The sequence below is a fragment of the Myxocyprinus asiaticus genome, chromosome 39 (assembly GCF_019703515.2).
Source record: "Myxocyprinus asiaticus isolate MX2 ecotype Aquarium Trade chromosome 39, UBuf_Myxa_2, whole genome shotgun sequence".
In the NCBI taxonomy this organism is placed as follows: Eukaryota; Metazoa; Chordata; class Actinopteri; order Cypriniformes; family Catostomidae; genus Myxocyprinus; species Myxocyprinus asiaticus.
Window position 1 is genome coordinate 39,690,849 of NC_059382.1, and position 24,756 is coordinate 39,715,604.

Below are 24,756 nucleotides of genomic sequence, written 5' to 3' on the forward strand. Positions count from 1 at the left end.
TGGACTAGTGGTGCGAGACGGGCAGACCTCTGTGTGTCTCGTAGCCAGCGCACCCAACAACAGCTCTTTTGAGTGTCGAACAGTCCTTCGGGAACAAGTCGACTGCCCAACAAATAGGGACAGGCTAGCCCAGCCATGGCCTCTTTTCCTCCTTTTTTTTTCTCCCCAAAAAGTGTGGAATTTGTTAACCGACTGGGGGCCATAAATGTCTACATCAGGGGGGTGTCACTCCCAAGGGGAAGACACCACGGAGACCACACCCCGCCCAGAGAAGGGGGGGGGGGTATTTCGAGTGGAAATGTCACATGGTCTTACCAAGTCTTGTTGGAAGTATGTCATGTGGAGAGGTCCCATGGTAGGTCCTACCCGAAGGGGGAGGAGTTTCTACAAAGCATGGCGACCGAGGACGGAGGGGCCTCTGCCCAAGTAAGATGCAGTTTACCGACAGGGAAACAATTTTGCGGAAGATATCACATGGGGTTGCCTTCGGGGAACCAGCACATGTGGAGCATCTACCTCAGTACAGGGGCTCATTAGCACACATACTGGGCCGGCAGCGAGTTTCTCCGCAAACTCAACTGCCACAGGGCTAAGGAGGAAAGTCATCCAGGGATCACAGTCTGTGAACACGACTGGGAGTCAAGAGCACACGTCTTCACCTCAAAGGAGGGGAAAGGCACTATGCGCAAGTGGTACACCTGGCCAGCTGTCCCGGAATTACCTGCTCATGCCTGCCAATACACAGGATGAGACCGGCTCAACCTGCAGATTGCAGAACCTCACAAAAGTGTAGGCCTTAGCCATCAGGGACTACATAAACCTACAGGCCCTGGACGGGAGCTTCGGGAGTCCGCGCCAGGTGGCGGCGCTCTGCGGGCACAAGTGCACCACGAGCGCCTTATCCACCCGTGGGATTACCGAATACCCCTTGGCCGCCCCACCATCGAGGGTAGTGAGAGCGGGGGAGCTGAAAGATCGGGATCGGGCAGTAAAAGGTGCCCCCCACGATCTTGTCAGCTCCTCAAGCACTGCTGGGAAGAAAGGGACCGGGGCAGGGCGCAGCCGTGAGTGGCGCTCTGGGCCCAGGAACCAATCATTGAGCCGCATGGGTTCAGGTGAGAGTGGAGGGTACCACTCTAGCCCAACACTCGCGGCTGCCCAGGAAAGCATATCTGTCATCTCTGCGTCGGCTTTAGACTGGGCGACCACACCCGAAGGAGGGAGCCCAGCCGAGGCGTCCGCGTCAGAGTGGACAAGCCCGCTCTCTGATGCCGCGCTCAATAACTCATCGTCTTCCCGGGCTCCGAATAAGAGGTCGAACTTGCCATGAGACGAGCCGGCGGTCTCATCTGAGAGCCTGACCATGGCAAGCGAGCGTGCTGGGGAATGGGAGGTCCGTGGGGGTTTACCCGGCGGAGGTGCTCCCATTGAGGTCCCCAAATCGCCCCCAGTGCTAACTGGCACGGCCTCATACCTGTAGGTAGAAGGACCGAGGCGGGGAGCTGCTGGGGTGGCTTGCTTTCTTACGAATGCAAGCCGCGACCACAACGTTGCCATGGTCATGTTCTCGCAATGAGGACAAGACCCATCCACGAACGATGTCTCCGCGTGGGCAGCGCATAGACACGTATGAAAGCGATCGTGGCCGTCAGAAGCGGAGAGATAACGACCGGAACCAGGAATAACACACAAACGGAAAGGCACCTTTAAAAAGATGTTCTGTGTGCGCCGCTCTTTTAGAATGAAAATATACTCTTTTTAGAATATACTCTTTTTGTTATTCTGCCGAAGCGCCCAGGGGTGTTCTCTGCACTCCACAGGTGCAGAGGGGGAGAAGCCGCTGAAATGTGCCGTAAAATCCAGCAGATGTGGTGAATGAACTCGCGGATGAATTCAGCTTCAATGAATAGAACCGCTCGGCTCCGAAGAGAAAATCTGAATGAGTGGTTGCATTCCAGCTCCTTTTATACCCGTATGTCCGGGGGAGTGGCAAGCAAATTCCACTCGCCAATTCCCATTGGCCTTTTTTCAAAGATCAGAGGTGTTTAGGGCTCACAAGAGTGACCCCTGAGTGTCACTACATCGACACAACGTCGAGTGAGTGACAGATAGGGAATGTTAAAATATGTACGTTACAAAAGTATAGGCAGAATAATTCAACTTAATCCGTTAACACGACTTTGTTTCAACTTTGTTTTCATGGTGACATAATGCTGGTAAGGCATATAATCCTGGTAACTTTTATGGATTTGTTTCATTCCTGTTGTTTGCATATGTTCATGATGTCTAGTGATGAAAAACAGTCAAAACCAAAGCTGTTTGCTACGTATTACCAGACCAAGAGTGTGATGATGCGCTTTGTTGTTGTACTGGCGCCATCCACAAGTTCATTCACCTAGAACAGTAGTCCTACTGCAAAATTGATGATTTAAACAACTTTACTGCTCAAATTATATGCATTTTATTAGAATAGTTTTTAAAATTAGAATAATATTTAAATTGACTTAGTAATGTTACTTCCTACCACAAATAGAATTAACAGAAAAGAGATCCACAGACTTATTTGAGGCTCGGTATTGTTTATCTTCACAAATAAATAGTTTAAATTATTTTGAGGCACTTTTATATTTATATAATAATGCATCTGGTATTTGGCAATGGTTTTCTGAATTCCTATGAATAAGAATGAAAAACAGTGAGTAAAATATGATAAATATCGCAGTATATCGCCGTTTTGAATCGCAATACACCAAAAATAAAGAATCACAATTATATCATATCGTGACCTGGATATCGATATAATATCGTATCGCCACTTACCTTGTGATTCCCACCCCTATGTTAGTCCACACTGCCTTTTTGAAACGTTTTACAAAAGTTGCTCATCCACATGGAATCGTCTGAAATGGTTAAATCCCCTTACTGCACATGCGAACAAAGCGTAAGAAATGTAGCTCTGCGTCATTTCCATGTATGGTCTGAAACGTAATTGTCCTCGTGTTCTGCCGCCGGACAGCAATTCCGCTTAAATGAAAAAGGAATATAATATAATTAGTAAAAAAAAGAATGTCATATTTTTATTTATTTATTTTTTATTTTTTGGAAATGGTATTTTAATACAAACTTAATAGAATAAGAAGTATGCAGTAATGGAGAGCGTTTTTGAAACGCTTCTGTAACACATCAATGGAAAGGAGGAGGCGAAAGCCGGCTTGATAATATAAATAAAGGTTTAATGATAAACTGAACCAAAAAGACAAACACACACATAGGTGTCGGACAGCTATCCGTAACTCACTCTCTGTCGCACCACCATCTCCGGTCGGCTTTATCCCTCTCAGGCTTAATCAGCCTTATTAGGGGCCAAGTGTGCGGAATCACGACGCAGCCTCGCCCTCCGCCCTGCCACATTCCTCCCCCGTTCTCTCAGGCCGGGGAGCCCCCGTCATGACGTACATCCCCCACCCCTCTTTCCCTGGGGGGGGGGGGGGGCGCAGCATGCCTTCCTCCCTGTCTGCCGGCAGGTCATCCCCATCTACCTGGATCAGGGAGGGGAGGGGACAAGGGGAGGGAAACAAATGAAAAAAATGTGGCACCTGTACGCCGTAATGGCGAAAGTGCCAAATTAACACAAACGTTTAAAGAGAGGGAAAAGGCCAACACAGAGCTGCAGCGGGAGAGAGAGAGAGAAAAAAAAAAATTTACTTGCCGGTTCTCCGATACGGCGTAGTCTGGTCCTCGGCCACTCCTCCACCCTCTAGTGGACGACAGCCGCGCCTCCCCGGGTGGATCGGAGGCAATCCTCCGGCCCCTGGTGGACGGAATGCCCTGTGTGTTTTTTGGTGGATGGTAGGGGTCTCCCCCGCCCCTGGCATTGGTAACCGCTCCAAGTGGTTGGATGGGAGCCCCTCCTTCCCTCGCTGTCAGTGGCCTTTCCTCCGCTTTCAGGCGGCCGGCCTCCTCCGTCCGCCGGTGGATGGCCGCGGCTGCTCCTTTGGGGTGGATGGTAGCTGCGAGAACTCTACTACGGTGCATTCCTCCTCCTTCCCGGGTTGCGGCACCAGTGTAACGCATCATTGGAAAGGAGGAGACAAGAACCGTCTTGATAATATAAATAAAGGATTAAAAACTGAACCAAAAAGACAAACACACACGTAGGTGTCGGACAGCTGTCCGTAATTCTCTCTCTGTCGCAACGCCGTCTCCGGTCGGCCTTATCCCTCTCAGGCTTAATCAGCCTTATTAGGGGCCGGGTGTGCGGAATCACGACCCGGCCCCGACCTCCGCCCTGCCACAGCTTCATTTAAGTGAAGGAAATCAGCGTACAGTGTGGATGACAGGCGTAAATGTACAGAAAACAATGCATTGTCAGAAGAAAACTTATTATTGTGGATGTGGCCATACTCTACACAAGTATGTGAATACAAACACTTCTGTTTACACAAGCTCAATTTCATGTGTCGTCATGTTCTGAAATGTGTCGGAGCGCAATTCATAACAACGTACCTGTGCATTGCATTTTCAGTGTTGTCGCAAGGCGTGCTTTAACAGGCATTAGCGTAAACAGTTTTCTTCAGCGGATGGTTTTCTCTTTCAGTTTGCTGAACAAGTTATATAAAGTAAGTTAGTTTAACTAACACATGTGGTTTAATGGTACAGCCATTTGAAGGTATCTATCGCCCCTTTGAGTACTGAAGTTATGCAACATAATGCACAAACTCATGTTATGTACAATACAAAAGGACCACATGCTACCAATGTGTTGGGCAAGTTATTCATGCCTGTTTTTGCGCACTGTACTTGAATAGAGTATGTTTCAAGTTCCAAGGAGCTAGAACATACATTTCTGGTCCTCAGAGAGAGGGCATTGCCTTCTCATCTTAATCATCTACCTACTCTTCACAATTGTATACACTCTATATGCCCACACTGAAGGATATGGCCTGATAATAGAGGGACATTAATAGAGCCGTGCAGCTGTAGGGTTTGGTGGTTTGGTTTCCTGGTTCTGTCACAGTTCAGAGGTCATGATGATGCTCTGGTCGGGTGTGGAGGGCATTCTGTGGCAGCTGGTTTTAATGAGTTTGTCTCCCTCAGGGTCTGATCTGATCAATATATAGTACTGTCTCTAATGGACAGTGAGATCTCAGCCTCCAGCCACTGTTATGACACCACACACACGAGATGGATCATCTGATATCATTGTGATGTTAATGTAACGCTGGTGATTTTTAGAGTTTCTCAATGCATGTACTCACTCTACTATCAGCTCTGACTTTGCCTTTTACAGTATACTTGGAAAAACATGTTATTAGATTATTCAGCTGCAACTGTCTGTAGTTTTAGTTAGTTAGTATTTCATTTTAATATTGCCATGTTCATGAAATGTACAATTTTTCTGGGATTTTTCTATTATACTACACTGGTCGCACTGTAGATTCAAATGAACCGGTTTAAGAGTCATTCTTTCCAGAATCGGACTACAATGGTTGCACTGTGTTTCGTGCTGCTGAATCAAAAGCGGTGTTGCAGTGCTGCTGAGTGGTAGCAGAAAATCGACAGAAGAATGCACATTCGAGAAGCAACAAAAGTCATAAAAAATAACTGTTCTGGTTATTTTTTGAAAAACAGATCCAGTTCTGAATAAGATTGGTTATAATATCGGTTCCCAATCCTACTGAAGTATCATTACTTTTGACATCCTTAGGTAATCTTTACCTTTGACCTTGTTCATGTGCATTGTGTTTCTTTGCACTCACTCACAATGCTCTCTCTCTCTCTCTCTCTCTCTCTCTCTCTCTCTCTCTCTCTCCAGGTGTTGTGAGTGCGGATCGTCCCTTTCTCACTGGTACTATGAGAAAGACGGCCGTCTGTTTTGTAAGAAAGATTACTGGGCGAAATTTGGCGAGTTGTGTCATGGCTGCTCGGAGCCCATCACCACCGGACTGATTATGGTAAGTCCAGACGGCTTGAAACCCAATCTTTCCATCTCTCCTCACCTCACAATCCTGTTTTCCACCCATCCATTCATCCATTTTACAGTTTTGTCATCCGCTCCAGTTTCACCATTCTACAGTACTGCATTCACACAATTACTGCGGCCGTAAATAAACTTCACTTTAGAGTGCTGCTGTCAAAGAGCTGCTATCTATAATTCAGACTTTGTGTTAATGAAGGGAAAGTTTGTGTGGCCTCTTGTTTTAATGCATTTACTGCTCACTGGATTATTCACTGTTTCTACAAGAGCAAAAGTTGTTTATTTTGAAATAAATGAGATGTATGAATGAATTATGAGCTTTTTGGCATCCTGTCTTGGTTGTTAAAATTAAAGATTACCACAGACAGTAATTTAGGTTTGTCTGTCAGTTTGTAAAAATAAACGGTCTTGTCAGTTATGCACTTAGGATAAAAGACTGCCATCATGCATTTCTGTAAACACAAACATTGTAATGTGGCGGGGTTGTGTTTTGGTAGTATTTTGTTAAATATTTTTCCCATTTAAATGAACAATTTGCTCTAAATAAATTTTTTTCTCGGTAGATAGTATATTTGGATTGGTTGATTTATTTTTGATTTATTTATTTATTTTTTCAGTTAAATATTGCACAGATTTCATGTAAATTGAAATGCTAATCTTTTCCACTTCGTGGAACTGCGATGATGTTTCTAAAACAGTTAACTTATTGCAAGCTTTGTGTATGCATATTATTTTAAAAGTAAACTAAGCGTTCCACAAGTGTTGTAATGTCGTTGTAACGCATAATATCACTACATTTTCAACGTTTCGTTTAAATGTAGAGATCGTTATTTTAAAATGTAAACAAAGCATTCTAAAATGATAGCAGAAATAAGTAGAAAGATGTTTTATTGACGTTTTGAGGTTGTTTAAAGAGAACCTAGCAGGACTGGGTTTCCCAAAAGTATCGCAAGCTTAAGTTGATCGTAGAGACCATTGGCAAGCTTAAGATACTTTTGGGAAATGCAGCCCAGGTAGGTATTTTCACATTTTCAATGTACCAAACTGTTTATTTTGGCTGTTTAAATAAGACTTAATTTGCGAATAAAATATATATTTACAAAGTTGCAGAATGAAACTGATCATTTTTGGTTTTCCAAATAACACATTGACTGCTTTGGGTTTTAGTAACATTATTTTTGTCATTTTAGTGTTTTCCAGTAAAAATCTCAAAACATTTATTTATTTATTTTTTTATTTTTTATTCTCCCCAATTTGGAATGCCCAATTCCCAATGCTCTCTAAGTCCTCGTGGTGGCGTAGTGACTCACCTCAGTCCGGGTGGCGGAGGACGAATCTCAGTTGCCTCTGTGTCTGAGACCGTCAGTCCACGCATCTCATCACGTGGCTTGTTGAGCACGTTACTGCAGAGACATAACACGTGTGGAGGCTTCACGCCGTTCACCACGGCATCCACGCACAACTCACCACGTGCCCCACCAAGAGCAAGAACCACATTATAGTGACCACGAGGAGGTTACCCCATGTGACTCTACCCTCCCTAGCAACTGGGCCAATTTAGTTGCTTAGGAGACCTGGCTGGAGTCACTCAGCACGCCCTGGATTCGTCAAAACATTCTTAAAACAATATATATTAGCAGGGTTAAAGTTAGGGTTATTTTGTTATTTTGTATTGTTTTCAGAATAATCAACAAAATTAGGAGCGTATATGCTTATATCAAAAAAAAAAAAAAAAAAAAAGATTTGTCAGTGGGGCAAGAAAAAAATCGATTCAAAGGGAAAGCAATAGGGATGTCCCGATACGAAACTGGTATCAGAATTAGGTCCGATACCGCGCGCATGTACTGGTACTCTTACTCGTAAAAATGCTCTGATACCATCTGACGTACGAACGTCATTACGTAAACATTCAGCCCACAGATTAAAATCACGTTATGTCCTAGTGAGATTATTTAACTGCAAAAGCTGCGATTTAATGAGATAATTATATAGTTTGCATGTAATTCAATTGTGAGCGCTCCTCTTTAATGCACCTTATTGGCTCATACAGGGAAAACACCGTCATGAGCATTGTGCACTCTGTTTGTAGCAGATGACAGTAAACAGAGTGCAAATTCATGTTGTAGCGTGAGGCCCATACAGAGCATATACTTATTTAATTAAATAACAGCCTTTTGCGGTTTAATAATCACTTTGAGTCATGTAGCGATTTTCTAGAATGGGAATCTGCCGTCAAAACAGAAACACTTCAAAATAAAAGCTCCGTTATAGGAAAAAAGTATGTCAGAAATATATCACTAGTGTAAAGTTATGTAATTTTCACTGTAATACTACTATTACTACTAATAATAAAACATTAGTAACTGTATTATACTTAAGCAGTATCTAACATCTGTTATGCAGCACTTTATTTGACTAAATATAATACATTATGTTGAAAATTAATTGTTATATTTTCATTTGATTAAAGTTTTAATGAATTCATTTATTTAAACACCATTTTGATGATACAATTGAAATAAACTGATGATATGGAGTTCAGGAAAAAAAAAACAGGTATCGGACTCGATATCGGCGAGTACCATAAATGATGTATTGTACTCGTACTCGTTCTCAAAAAAATGGTATCGGGACATTCCTAGAAAACAAGTTTCTTTTTATTTTCCTATTGGCAAACAGTTTTTTTTTTTTTGCTTGAATTGGTAACCCAACCAAATTTTATCATATTTCTCTTACAATTAGACCTAATATCATATACCATTCTGCTTCATAAGTTCTTTTTTTATGTAATTTTTTTAGGGCTGCCCCCAACTAAAGATTTTCCTAGTTGACTAGTAGGCATTAGTTTAAGCCATTGGTCAACTAGTCGCACGTTTATGATATTAATTTAATTACTTTTATATATTTTGGGGGGCATCAGAAAATGGTTTGAGTTCCAGGGCTGAGAAAGCATGTTATAAGTAACATTGCTAACACTGTTCTACATTACAGAGAAATACTAAACCGTAATAATGAGCCTTTAAAATATCAATTTTACAAGCGCACACATGAAGCGAGGCGCAGTGACACCGACAAAAGCGGTAATGATTCTGAATGTATCGGAAAAACCAACAAGGAAACTGTCTGAACATTTTGTTAATTTATAGAGAGAAATGCACATTAGGGTTTTGCTGACAGATGATGATCTCAGGGATCGACGATGGTCAGAGTGATTGCCAGTAGCTGATGCATTTGACAATGTCAAGATGATATTTGGCTCGTTTTCCCATTAATGTATTAAATTATTATTATTATTATAAGGATATTATTATTATCAAATTAATATTAAAAATAATTTGCCCATAGACACAGACACGCACTTGAAGAAACACACTTTATTATATTATTAAGAACAGATGACAGAAAAGCCATCTATGCGCATGTATGTTTGTACAGAGGCGTGCAGTCTTGTGGAACACACGCATGTAAAAGGTTTTCACTCTTTCTTTGTTTCTCTTGTCTTGTGTGTGTGTGTGTGTGTGTGTGTGTGTGTGTGTGTGTGATATATATATATATATATATATATATATATATATATATATATATATATATATATATATTATTCTTTTATCACTTCATTATTTTATTTGCTTTTTTGTTTCGTTTGGAGTGCAGTTTGAATTTAGAAATGTATTTGATTTAAGTTTTTTGTTTTTAAATAAATTAATTTCATTTTCAATGCAAAATCACTAAAGCAAAAATTTTTTTTTTTTTGGGTTTGCTGATGTAATTGTATATTGTGTGTGTGTATATATATATATATATATATATATATATATATATCATGAAGGAGGGAACAAAACAAATTTATTCACACACGTTGTATTTTCCCGGACAACGAAATACCCGACCGGTAGATGAAGTAGGTTCGTTGCCAAAGAGATGTTGCCCTTCACAAGAGTTGTAAAGACATCTTTCAAAAAGTTGAACAACACATTTTAATTGCACTTAATTTTTAGTTAAAATAAATAAAAAATAAAGTTCAAAGTTTGAAATCAAGGTGTCTTGCTTTTATTGTGTAGGCTTAACCCTAACCCTGCTTAACGAAAATTACCCCATAATACCACCTAGCATCCAACCAGCGGTAATACCGGTAATGTTCTTCAGTTTCCTGCAGAGTTTTTTTTTTTTTTTTGCGACCAACAGACCAATCAAAACTTGGTCGACCAAGACACTTCTCATCGACCAACATCTGGTCAGGGCAGCCCTATTTTTTTTTACCTGGAAATAATTAATTATAATTAATAATTATATTTATTTATCACACATTATACATTTGCACATATACAGTGAAATTCTTTTTTTCACATATCCCAGCTAAGCTGGGTTCAGAGTGCAGGGTCAGCCATGATACGGCGTAAATAAGACAAATAGTCTGGAAATAGATTTTTTGCAGTGTTGTACTGTGACTTAAGCTAACTGCATTAAAGATGCAACTTTGTGAAATATTGTAAGGATTTGTGTTTACTGGGTAGTAAATATATTTGTGCTGCAAATACAGTAAATCATGCAATTTTGTGTAAATCTTAATGCTGTTGTTTTGGAATATGTTACAAAATATGCATGAAGGTGAACATTACCATTTTCATTCTGAAATATGAATCTTCTACTGTTTTCAGCATTCCTCCTCTGTTTCCTCTTGAGGTTTTTAGAGACAAATTGTGATCGGTTGTTCTTCAGAAACCAGTTTCAAATCTAACTTTGACTTTGTATTAGTCTTTTCCACCTGCTCTCTGTCCTGGATTTCTTCCTGTTAATCAAATATGCATGTTTTGCTTTAGTATATTGAATGCTGTCTCCGTCTATACAGTACGTCTCGCCTGCAACAATTTTGTTGATACCGTGAGGACACAAACTGACAAATGGTGAGCGCGGTTGTATATATAGCTGTGGTTCGACCCACACACATCACTAATAAAACACATGTGCAGCTCGCAGCAACACTCTCGAGGGTAGTAACATGATGGTCACGCATCTGTTAACTTTTACCCACACAGACAGCAGCGTCTGGTCTCTCTCACAGCAGTTTGCACACAGTTTCTTTCTTGCTCAATGGGTTTATGACCCTTGTTCTGTGATGTTGGTCAAAAAAACTAGAGTTTGACCAGAGTTTTGCTTGAATAGTTTCTCGTTGTGAATGTGCTCCTAATGGAATCATTGATTAGACTGACCTTGCCTGGACCTTGTCACACAGTGACCCTTGTTATAATTTAATGAAAATAATAATAATAATAATAATAAAGAATCCAAAATACAGTTTCATGGCCAGTAATAATCATTTATGGATGATGCATTTTATTGTAATTAATATCAGTAAAATGACTATTATTTATGGTAATTTTTTGCAATGTTTTGCAATATTTCTGGAGATTGAAAATGTATCTCCCCCCCCCCCCCAAAAAAAACATAAAAGATGTCATCATCTCTGACATGGATGGCAAATAAAGCTTTGACATTATCCTAGTAGAGTTCTCTGCTGTTGAGGACACTGAGAACATAGTCAGCCTATTTATACCTACAGCCTATATATATCTATATATAGCAAACAGTATTTTTATGCTGCACTTTTATGTAAAATGTTCGTTTGTGTTAGTAGATTGTCACTTCAAGGAATATATAAAAATGATCCATTCAGATTAAAATTTTAAACATTTTCTTTCAGGGGACACCCCTGAACCCCCATACAGTATTTTTTGATCTATCAGATGGCCTCCTATGTCCCATAAATAGGTATATATTTTGAATGTAAAAAGTATAAACACAAAAACTGGACTGCTGTCATTCAGCTTAAAAAATGAACTTTCGATCTTATCTTTTAATATTCATATCCAGTTGCCCTTGACTGATGAACTCTATGAAAAATTTTAGGGGTTTTTCAGACCTGTAGACCATTTGCTTTGTTCTGAAATGGAGACTAAATTGTTACAATGTTGCATTTTCTTCTTGGTTCGGTTTGCTTTCACAAGGCAACATTTCAAAATGGACCAAAACTTCTTTTAAGAGCTTAGTTGGTACCGGATCTAACATACATGTTGTTGCTTTTGATGTTTCGATAAGTTTTGTTAGCTTTTCATGACATATTTGTGTGGAAGTAGACATACTGACCACATGATTTTATATTACTTGTCAAATATAATGTATTTAATGTTGATTTTATTTTTTTTATTTAAATGTTCATTTAGTTTTTTTAAATATTCATATCTTTAAAATGCTGAAACTGCTTGACTACACCGTACGTCTGGATATATGGCAGGTTATAATGCTCTTCTCCATCATTTGATTATCATTTGATGAATTATTGCCATGATTGATAGAAAATGCACAAAAATATCTTTTTGTGATAACATTTTGTTAACCACATGTTATTTTGCTGCAGGCAAATATCACTAACTTTTTTGAAAAAGGTATAATCTATAATAAGACTTATTTACTGTAAAAGGAGGATTTTTTGAGCTTTAAAGAATAAAACTGATTTAATTTGATTTTAATATTATAATGGTGCAGATAACAGTTGGTTATACTGTCAAAGGGGTTTAGTGATTTGGTTTTTGTGCTGAAAGCTGCACAGTACACAACTGTTCAGTGAATTTGCCCCAAAGTCTCTGGCCTGCTTCAGCTGAAATGCTGACTGCGTCTGCATTACTTTCATTGTTTGTAGGTTTTCCAGAGCACACTGGGTGATTTAGTGACAAACGGACGGCTTCAGGCATTGCGATCCCAGTAATTAAACTCCCCTGACCCTGCCATAAGTTAATTAAAGATGTCCCGTGTGCACTTCCTGTATTTGATTGACAGGCACTCATCTTCATTAGAGGAGCATCAGCAGATGAAGGTCAGGTCTGTTAGACTGTGAGTCAGTTTCTGTGAGGAAGCAGATCCACCTGCTTTAAACATGAACTGCAGTGACTTGGAAACACTAGAATAAACAGGTTGTGCCGAGTAGCTGCTTGTTCTAAGAAAACAGTGCAATTTGTGCCTGAAGTTTTCAAAGATTTTTTGTAATCATTTCATTTGTAAAGTTTACTGTTGAACTTTTAAGAAATCATATTTTCTCACCTTAGCCCCAAAATACCAAATCTGCCATAGGCATTGCGGGACCATCATGCAGGGATGCATTGCCCCCTAATATTCAGATAAGTGCTGAACAAATATGGGTTTTTCAGTAGCAGATTCTTAAACTATTTCTCACAATCCTAAACATGTAGTTACAGCCTTGCAAAGTACCAGTATTTAACTTTGTGGGGCCCCCTAGTCCTCCATTGTGGACATTGTGTTTTGTCTTCGCTATACGCTATGCATAATTTAATTTAATTTAAACCAACTGATCTCAGCTCGGGACATTCTGGGCTGTCAGTAAAGGGTTAAACTTTCAACACCAAGTTATGTGACAAAACAACATGGCGCTGACCTCTGTGGAGTTTGTCTTTGGGAGAAACGCCTACAAAATTACATCTGGTAAGGAAACTAATTCAGTTTTTTACATTGAAACCTATTTGAGTCAAAAGATTAGAGTCATCTGATAGTTTCATCTGATATGCCATTTTGAAAAATTCATGGATTTATTGCAAAACGGCACATTGTTAATCACAACGACCTCCGACGAGGACTATAGGACTAATTTTCCTTAGAAATCTTATATCATTTTCACATTGAGAACCAATGGGTTCATCCAGAAGCTGAAAATTTTTGCCTTCAGAGGCTTTATATGGAGTTAGGATGAAAATAAGGTGCATTTTGAACTGTTCTGAGACCAGTGCAGACAGGCAGCACACTGGAGTTTAAGTGATTCACTAAATAGGGAGCAAGGGAGCATCCTATAGTTTTCCTGTGCAGCTAAGTGCATTCACTCCAAAAATCCAAAAGTTCAGTTTCAGGCTGCAGATAATGTTTGGACCACTTAACATGGTTGGCAGATATGGCACAATGATAATCATTACTTTGATTCAAAATGTATAATGTATAATACTTTTTTCTCATTTCCGATTGGTAAAATGCTTCAGCACTGGCTATCACTTGTTTGTTTGACTGGCAACAAAATCTCATTGTTCTCTCTTTGCACAAAGTAGAAAAAAAAACATTGTAACAGCTTTATAGAAAATCAGCTGTAATGTTTGTAACATCTCAAAAACATGAATAACCAACACTCCTGGACACATAATACATTTTTATATTAAAAATCTGACTTTCTGTAGCTTGGTGTTGTTTAAAATTTCACAACTTAGTCCCGCTGTTCACATATGAGGTCATATATTTTTAGAAAAAACTATTTACTCTTCAAAAAAAAATTATATATATATATATAATATATTATTATTATTATTATTTTATTTATTTATTTATTTATTTATTTATTACAGTCTACTAGTTACAAATCCAAAAGGAAAATGAAAAATGCACACAGCAGTCATGCTTGGGTCTCAGGAGGTTTATATATGATGATAATAATAATAAATGAAATTGTTATTATTTGAGAAGAAAGAGACTGCAGAGTTTACAGAAACACTACATTTCTACCTGTTGATATTTAAATTGCAAAAATGACTGGTCATTATCCCACTTATTACACGACTACTTGCCAAACAAGTAAATTAGTTTACATGAAATATTGATATGAGTACTTGTAGAGACCGCAGAGTGATACAAGAAATAGAAAAGATGTCATGACAGGCGATATGTTCCTGGATGTGCGATCATCATTCAAATATTTGGCTGCTAAAAGTCGCAATTGACCAATCATAATCCAGTATTCCAGAGAGACGTGTAATAAGCCTTGTTAAAATGCCGTTCTCTGTTATTAAATCTTCAACCCCCAAAGCGCAACATTATTTCAACACTGTTACTGTATGCTTGGAAGTAAATATTTTAATCGATTTTTACTATATATGATTATTTGAACCAAAGTCCTTTTCAAGGCTAGTCAGTCTACTTGATGGTCATCTTTGGAACGCTCCCGGGTGGCTATGTTTCTATGTAAACAAGCAGCAAAAAAACTGTAGCTCCTATCTACTTGAATGGGGAAAGACCAAAACCTCCAAAATGGTTGGTCAAGACTACGATCAAAGAACATGTTTCAAATCAACAGTAAAACCTGACAGCATTAGTATCATAAATTGTGTTTCTTTAGCTTAGATCATGCAAAAAAAAATATATACACTACCGGTCAAAAGTTTTGAAACACTTGACTGAAATGTTTCTTATGATCTTAAAAATCTTTTGATCTGAAGGCGTATGCTTAAATGTTTGAAATTAGTTTTGTAGACAAAAATATAATTGTGCCACCATATTAATTTATTTCATTATAAAACTAAACTTTAATTAAAAAAACAGTTTTTGAAATGGATGACTTGGACCAAATAGTAAAGAAAAGCAGCCAATAAGTGCCCAACATAGATGGGAACTCCTTCAATACTGTTTAAAAAGCATCCCAGGGTGATACCTCAAGAAGCTGGTTGAGAAAATGTCAAGAGTACATTTCTGCAAAATCTAGACAAAGGGTGACTACTTTGAAGATGATAAAATATAACACAGTTTTGATTTATTTTGGATTTTGTTTAGTCACAACATAATTCCCATAATTACATTTATGTTTTTCAAAAGTTTTGATGACTTTACTATTATTCTAAAATGAGAAAAAAAAATAAAATAAAATAAAATATATATATATATATATATATATATATATATATATATATATAATAAAGAATGAGTAAGTGTTTAAAAACTTTTTTCAGGCTGGTCCAGCTAAAGTGCATGTGCGTTCCTAAGTTAATTGACAGGCAATGTCTGTATCTAAAAGGTGATTGTCTCTTTTACCTGTAAGATAGGACTTCCTTTTCTACACCTGCCATATTGGGTGTTCCAATTTCTCCCTTTTATTTTAATACAACTGCTCCATCTAAAGAGTCTCAAAATGGTATGGGGTTGAAGGTCAATGCAGTATTAGAGGTCCACCAATAATGTTTTTTGGCAATACCAATAACTAAGGTGGAGGGGAAGGACGAAAACCAATTAATCAGACAATATTTTTATAATCAGACAATATTTTATTTTCCTTAATATGACAGGCACAGACAAAGAGTCTTAGATTAATAAAGTCCCAGAATCAGTTTATTGTTCAACCAAAATCCCAATAATAACCAGAAAAAAATGAAGATTTGGTTCATAATGCAGGACTTTTATGTATAAACAAGCCCGAAACACACCAGGAACTCTTATTTTGAAATGACAAAATGATTAAAAAAAAAAAAAAAAACTATGAGCATAGGTTTTTGCCAGTAACTATAGTTCTAAAAAGCAACTATTGGCACCGATTAATGGATAAAACTGATAAATACAGGTGCATCTCAATAAATTAGAATGTCGTGGAAAAGTTCATTTATTTCAGTAATTCAACTCAAATTGTGAAACTCGTGTATTAAATAAATTCAATGCACACAGACTGAAGTAGTTTAAGTCTTTGGTTCTTTTAATTGTGATGATTTTGCTCACATTTAACAAAAACCCACCAATTCACTATCTCAAAAAATTAGAATATGGTGACATGCCAATCAGCTAATCAACTCCAAACACCTGCAAAGGTTTCCTGAGCCTTCAAAATGGTCTCTCAGTTTGGTTCACTAGGATACACAATCATGGGGAAGACTGCTGATCTGATAGCTGTCCAGAAGACAATCATTGACACCCTTCACAAGGAGGGTAAGCCACAAACATTCATTGCCAAAGAAGCTGGCTGTTCACAGAGTGCTGTATCCAAGCATGTTAACAGAAAGTTGAGTGGAAGGAAAAAGTGTGGAAGAAAAAGATGCACAACCAACCGAGAGAACCGCAGCCTTATGAGGATTGCCAAGCAAAATCGATTCAAGAATTTGGGTGAACTTCACAAGGAATGGACTGAGGCTGGGGTCAAGGCATCAAGAGCCACCACACACAGACATGTCAAGGAATTTGGCTACAGTTGTCGTATTCCTCTTGTTAAGCCACTCCTGAACCACAGACAACGTCAGAGGCGTCTTACCTGGGCTAAGGAGAAGAAGAACTGGACTGTTGCCCAGTGGTCCAAAGTCCTCTTTTCAGATGAAAGCAAGTTTTGTATTTCATTAGGAAACCAAGGTCCTAGAGTCTGGAGGAAGGGTGGAGAAGCTCATAGCCCAAGTTGCTTGAAGTCCAGTGTTAAGTTTCCACAGTCTGTGATGATTTGGGGTGCAATGTCATCTGCTGGTGTTGGTCCATTGTGTTTTTTGAAAACCAAAGTCACTGCACCCGTTTACCAAGACATTTTGGAGCACTTCATGCTTCCTTCTGCTGACCAGCTTTTTAAAGATGCTGATTTCATTTTCCAGCAGGATTTGGCACCTGCCCACACTGCCAAAAGCACCAAAAGTTGGTTAAATGACCATGGTGTTGGTGTGCTTGACTGGCCAGCAAACTCACCAGACCTGAACCCCATAGAGAATCTATGGGGTATTGTCAAGAGGAAAATGAGAAACAAGAGACCAAAAAATGCAGATGAGCTGAAGGCCACTGTCAAAGAAACCTGGGCTTCCATACCACCTCAGCAGTGCCACAAACTGATCACCTCCATGCCACGCCGAATTGAGGCAGTAATTAAAGCAAAAGGAGCCCCTACCAAGTATTGAGTACATATACAGTAAATGAACATACTTTCCAGAAGGCCAACAATTCACTAAAAATGTTTTTTTTATTGGTCTTATGATGTATTCCAATTTTTTGAGATAGTGAATTGGTGGGTTTTTGTTAAATGTGAGCCAAAATCATCACAATTAAAAGAACCAAAGACTTAAACTACTTCAGTCTGTGTGCACTGAATTTATTTAATACACAAGTTTCACAATTTGAGTTGAATTACTGAAATAAATGAACTTTTCCACGACATTCTAATTTATTGAGATGCACCTGTAGGTCTACCTTTATCCAGTATCCCCATCAGTCTTTGCTGTGACTGATAAAGGTCCAAAAACATGCCTGCTCTCATCTGACTGACTGTGTTTACACCAGACTGCTGTTTATAGCTCCTTTAGAGTGTCTTGTAAGTTTTAATGTCATGACTAATGGCAGTAGTTTCCAGGAAACACTACTAACAATAAATAAATTGAGCTCAAGTGTAAAAAGTCTAGTCATTTGATAGAGAAGCATGTTATCCAGACAACAGTGTGTTTCCTCATTGTCTACTACACTCATGTGTCTGTGTCTCTTATCACACCCATTCATGAGAATATCTCCAAATGATGAAAATGTTATTGTAAATATTCTACAGAATGAGGGTCTTTTTTTCAGAATTACATCGAAATTCTCCCTGTCGTCTGACTCATTCCTCTTCAGTTATCTTTTTCCCATCTAGTCTCAACCCACATTTTGTTCACTGACTGTCTGGTATACATTACACATAGAAATGGGAAGAGCCTGTTCAAATCTGATTTGCTGGCATCTACGTAACTTTCAGTTTTCAGTGTGGACAGGTTTTATTATTCCGCCCGGAAACAAAGTTTTGTTTCCAATGTACTGGGCTACAATGAGCACTACAGTGGAAGAACTAACTACTGGATTTCACAGAGTTTATTTTAGTGGCATTAAATCTTGGAAAGATATTCAGAGTTTTGTTTGAGGCACTCAGTAGCAAGTAAATGAGATACCCACCAGCAGAACTATATATTCCCCTTTGTTTTCAGAGTTATGTCTGTGAAATTATTAGTACTTATGGTTCTAAGTTCACCTATCCAAATTCTACATGGTGAAATTTGACATCTCTCTGTCTAACATTTAAATTGCCTCAGTTGTTTACAAGTAAGCTGGTTTCACTGTAGTGTGCAACAAGAGTTTTTCTTTGAAACCCACCTCCACCTCAGGACCAAAGGTCTGAATCTGCTTCAAGTGGATTGTATGTGAGTTGAATTCTGCAGCAGCAGAAACAGAAATGTAAGCAGATCTAGTCCCTCAAAACCAAACCTACTATCCTGTCATATCCATTATAACACCTTAAATTTATTCAGAGACTTGTCATGACTAAAATTACATTTGGACAGAAATTCCTGACACAAACACATCTCTGTTCATTTCCGCATTGTTTTTTTATGTTTTAACCATTTGTTGAGACTGTATTTGAATGGGTTTTTTTCCAAATCAGTCTGTTTTTGAGGTACTTTTATTTAATTTCAGATAAAAGCATCCTTTTAAAGCAAAGCAAACAGTGGTTGGCCACTTTACATTTTAGTCAGACGGATTCTTTCTGTACAAGTGGGCGATTCTTGGCCAAATTGAGCTGCAAAAGTCTGGCTCTGAGAGACTAGTTCCAGCCTAGCATGCACTGGGTGAGATAGGAAACCGCTTTTGACACTATTTACGTGTGACGTCAGAAAGCTCTAGTCTAGAGAGCACCTGATGTCACTGTGAGATGACCTGTCAGAAGACAGATTATCATCTTATCACAGTGTTCACTGGATTTATCAGCAGTGGAGAATACTCATGACAAACCAGCAATCCATTTATATTTTTTTTAGCTTCAAGATCTTTATTTTTTTTCTTGAAACAAAGGAATGAAAGTGTTTGCTTGGTGACAATATATAGAAATTCGTTGTAAGGGGGTTCAGTGGAAAGGAGGAGGTGAGAACCGGCTTAAGAATATAAATAATAATTTAATAAACAACTTAAAAAAAACACACAACCATAAACACACAGTACAGCTGCCTGTAATTCTCTCTCTCTCGAACTGTCGTCCCCGGCCGCCTTTATCCCTCGCGCGCACCATCAGGCCGATTGGGGACCGGGCGTGTGTTATTCCAGCCCGGCCCCGCCCTCCTCGGCTCTACATTCGTATTTTCTTCTGCAATTTAAGCCGAAGTCTGTAATTTCTGACATTATCATCGCAAAACAGATTTGCAATTTTGCTCCTATGATGGCCAAATGAGATAAAACACCCAGTCAATGCTGTCAGTCGAGTGGGTTGGGACCAAAGTCTTGGCTAGGCATGTGACGATATTTGATTATACGGTATATCACGGTAAAATACATGCACAATATTGTTATTGTGGGCACGTCAAAATACTGTAAACAATTCCAGATAACCTTTTATCCATATTGTTAAGATTTTTCTCATCACACAGTAGTTTTTATCTCATCAACAATTCAAACTTCACAACACTGCGTGTACGCAGCACAAATGACACATGCGCACTCTGATGTAAACAAACCAGCGTGGATGAGAAACGTGAATAAAGGAGGAACACAGCCGATTCTTTATCCGCCTTCTAAAAGGGTTAAGTGTGGAAGCATTTTGGGTTCCATAAAAATGCAGAGGGATTGTTGGTTGGTGATGGTTTCCCTTTATGTAAAATATGTGGGAGAAAAGTGGTCGCGAAACACAGGAACACCTCCAATGTGTTCGCTCAACTGCGGGACAATCGTCCCATGCAATTCAGCAAGATAAAGGTAAGTTGTGACCGTTCTGCTCGTTTTTTCAAACTGTTTTTGAAAACTGAGAGACATCACTCTCAGAGACAACTAGCTAAGTGACAACTAAGACAACAAAGAAAGGGAACTGTTGTTGCCATTTGCAGATAATGTGTAGCTTGCTTTCAAGTGGCCCAAGAGTAAAAGCTAAAAGCTAAAACTTTGCTAGCCACACAATAACGTTTGCGTCTTATTGTAACAACTAAAATGCAGTTGGTATCAGATAATACCTTGTAATTAATAATGGCAATGTGGCACAATGTTAATTTCAAGTTGGAACTCCACACAATCGTACGTTGCCATACAGTGTGAGTGAACTTACAGTTATTAAAGTTGTAACTAGCGCCTAGCTATATATTACCAATTGGTTTACTATTGTTGTAGCCTATGAGCTGGCTTGATAAAATTAGTCCAGCCTTACTTTTTAACATTAGCCTCAACAAGACAAATTCTCCATGGCAGAATGACCATTTAAATATTAGACAACTAAATGTTATATTTGGCTATGTATCTATGGTGTCGAAGTTCTTTGTTATCTATTAATTTAAAGGCGGTTTTGGAATTGAATAGGTTATTAAACTTGTGATTAAGAGAACAACAATAAAGTTTGTTTATTGTTCAACCCGTTTTTCAATATTTCAATACCTTGATAATACCGTTTACCATTATAAAAGCTTCAGAAATTATTGTGATGTGAAAATTTGATACCGTCACATGCCTAGTCTTGGCTACGATGTGAATCGTACAGTCTGACGTAATGGTGCGCAGTGTGCCATGGCTTTTACCCAAGATCTCACTGGGATCATATCGTACAGTCTGACAAGTAGCAACTGTAAAGGGCCATACAAATCGTACAATGTGCTTCTGGCTTTTGTTTTAGTTTTTGTGAATTTAAGAAATTTAGAATTAAAGATTGACAATCTCTTCTATATTGTATCTATGTTCATACTGATTTGCGATTGATCTTGGCTTCCTTGCATATATATTTAACCATATAGCCACCTTTACATTGCAAACGCTGTGTCGAATTGCATGTTAGTTCTCGTACACAATCGACAGAAAGTAAGATGTGTACTGAGTGTCATGACAGCGGCATTTCATTTACACGAAACCTAATCTTACCTAAAACTTTAAAGTCAAAATTGACCCTATTTACTATTGTTTGGTTTGAGTCCACTTTAGCTGAGTTTAATTCAAGTCCGAGTCCATAACAGGTCGAGTTCGACTGAATCTGTTCATGAATCATGATTAAAATTGTAACCGTTAACTCAACTCTGAGCCATTACATCAATATTTTAAGCTTATTTTAACAATGTGTCAATAGAAATGCAACAAAAACATTGATTCTGTTTTTTTTATAGAACATGTAAAAGGCATTTGAAAAGTACCAAAAATATAAAGGTTTAATGAGACCTTCATACAACAAAAAGAAAATAGTCCAAATCTGTTAGTTTGAATTAAAATCAACCCTTCTAACAGTATAGCAACTCAGCTGAAGATTTGACCTTGTTTCCTTAGTGTGTGATTGTGTGTGTGTGCGTATTTGAAGAGGGTCGGGTCGAGTGGGGGAGGTGTGTATCCAGTGCATGGCTCAGCAGGAAATGATGATGTCACCCACTCAGAGAGCGATAGAGGGAGCGAGAGACAGAGTGAGTGTGAGGGATCTTTCTGTGATGAGCTCAGCTCTGGGCGTGTGTGTGTCGAGCGCGTCTCTCGGCTGTGTTGTGTTTTCATGCCGCAGACACTAGAATGATCTGCACGCTGTAGACAGAGCTCGGGCCGCTTGCTTGCTGTCATGGTGGGCGATCTGTTTTACTGGACCTTCTGCTGTCTGAAACTCTGGAGGAGAGACAAGAAGGTGAGAGACATTGCATGGATTCTGACAGCACACATGCAAGCTGTTATATGTCTTTGATTGTTTTCATCTGCAGGATATGTAAATGTTTAATCTCATTCATTATCATGTAAAATGGAAATCCAGTTTGACTGCGATGTTGATGGTTAATAAGGGCTGGAACATTATCATTTAAAATAATGGAGGCGTCTAAACCAAAGCTTAGAAGATGCAGCTCAGAAATTGTCTTTACAGATCAAATAATGATGAGGATTTTTTGTTTTGTGGTTAAACAGTTGTGATCTATGTTTAGAGTGATGTGGCCTGATTTATTGATCATTCGCCAGAAAATGTTTGGCACGTTTGACTGTGTACTAGAGATAATGATTATGCTTCATATTTCCATATCATCATTCTCACATTAAGATGAATAATGTTGTTCTGGATGTGTCCTGTTTGTGCTGTGTTGTTTGCAATATAGGACATTCTCACTTGAACATTCATGATGTTTTCTCAGTAATGAATTAGAGTATGAGTCTTTATGTTAAATATATCAGCGAGTCTTTTTAAACAATTAAAGGAATATTCCGGGTTCAATACAAGTTAATCTCAATCAACAGCATTTGTGTCATAATGTTGATTACCACAAAATTTAGTTTTGACTGGTTCCTCCTTTTCTTTAATAAAATCACAAATGTGTGTCCCAGTGAGACACTTACAATGGAAGTCAATGGGGTCAATCTGTAAACATTAAAATACTCACTGTTTCAAAAGTATAGACACAAGACATGAACAATATGTGTGCTAACATGATTTTACTGTGATTAAATGTCTTACTAACCACATCTGTGGAAAGTTATGGCCAATTGTACAACTTCGTTGCCATGACGACAAAATGCTGTACACCATAAAACCCTAAAACAACCGTAAAAATGATGATTTAAAGAACTTTATAGCTCAAATAATTTTTGTACATTTGTTAACATTCGTTAGCAACATTAGTTAACATGATCTAACAATAAACAATACTTTTACAGCATTTATTCATTTTGGTTAATATTCATTTCAACATATACTAATCAATTTTTGTTTTTTCAATCAAAAGTTGTATATGTTGACATTAGTTAATGCACAATGAACATGAATCAACAATGAACAATTGCATTTTTATTAACAAACATTAACAAGTGTTAATAAATGCTGTAAAAATATATTATTCATTGTTAGTTATGATACCTAATGCATTAGCTAATGTTAACAAATGCAACCTTATTGTAAAATGCTACAAAACTCATGTATTATTTGGATATAATGTCAGACCAAAACAGTTAGTAAGAGATTTAATCACAGTAAAATCATGTTAGCACACATATTGTTTATGTCTTGTGTCTATACTTTTGAAACAGTGAGTATTTTAATGTTTACAGATTGACCCCATTGACTTCCATTGTAAGTGTCTCACTGGAACCAAGATTTATTTATTGTATTTTTTTAAGAAGAGGAGGAACAAGTCTAAATTAATTTTGTGGTAATCAACATTATGACACAAATGCTGTCGATTGAGATTAACTTGCATTGAACCCGGAATATTCCTTTAAGGATTGGGTCTCATCTTTGACTAGTTTACTGTGTCATTTATGGCATCTCGTCACAGTATTTGTGTCCCACTGGCATGCATTTACATATGCTGATGTCTGCTGAGACTGTACATTTAAAATATAGCGATGCACTGATATTAATTTGGCCGATACTGACAGCTAATAATTAGGCTACTTATGGGCAGTAACCAATATGGTGGCAATCTTATAAATCTATGCTGAAAAATTGTAACTAGGATTTTACACATTTGTGATTAGGACTGGAAATAAATAAAAAAAACAAAAAAAACAACTATTTTCTGATAAATTGCAATATTAATTTGAACGATCCCAATATCAATTTTTTAAATCACAACATTGAGAGCATTCACGGAGTTGACATAATGCAGGTAGTTGCCTAAATGGTTTTGGTCATGTATTAATGTAAACACAGTCATAAAATGTCTAAAGTGAATGTAAACAGCGGGACGGAAAGCAGATTTATATCAGAATATTAGGCTAGACTGCTGCTGTCTAGTGTGTCATTAATATTAATATTAATCGGACAACAACAACATTTAAATTACTTACTGCTCTCACACTTTAGTAGCTTAATAAGTATTAATGTCTTATAATCATACAGTGGAGACCAGTTATTTAAGTAGCTTTACAGTAGCTTGACTTTTTTTAATTTCTGGAAGTTTACTTGAATAGACTTTATAATGCTATTAAAAACTTCACACACTGTTTCCTTCATTTGCATCTTTGTTCTATCATTTTTATTTGCTCTATTTCTTGTCATTTGTTTCTTTGCTCTTCATTACTGACTTGAATAATTACTTCAAGCAATGTTAACTCAAATTAAT

The 24,756-nt window shown here is 38.1% G+C and overlaps 1 protein-coding gene across 4 annotated transcripts in view; it reads left to right on the forward strand.

Annotated features, from left to right (window-relative positions):
* Window positions 1-24,756, forward strand: part of LOC127429797 (LIM domain kinase 1-like) — an 83,362-nt gene that overhangs the window by 28,824 nt on the left and 29,782 nt on the right. For 3 of the 4 annotated variants that reach the window (XM_051679015.1, XM_051679017.1, XM_051679016.1), the window contains one exon: window positions 5,816-5,954. In XM_051679015.1, coding sequence (XP_051534975.1) covers window positions 5,816-5,954 — 139 coding nt within the window. Of the gene's footprint in view, window positions 1-5,815; window positions 5,955-22,184; window positions 22,338-24,756 lie in introns of those variants that run through there. The other variant, XM_051679018.1, reaches the window with a different exon arrangement.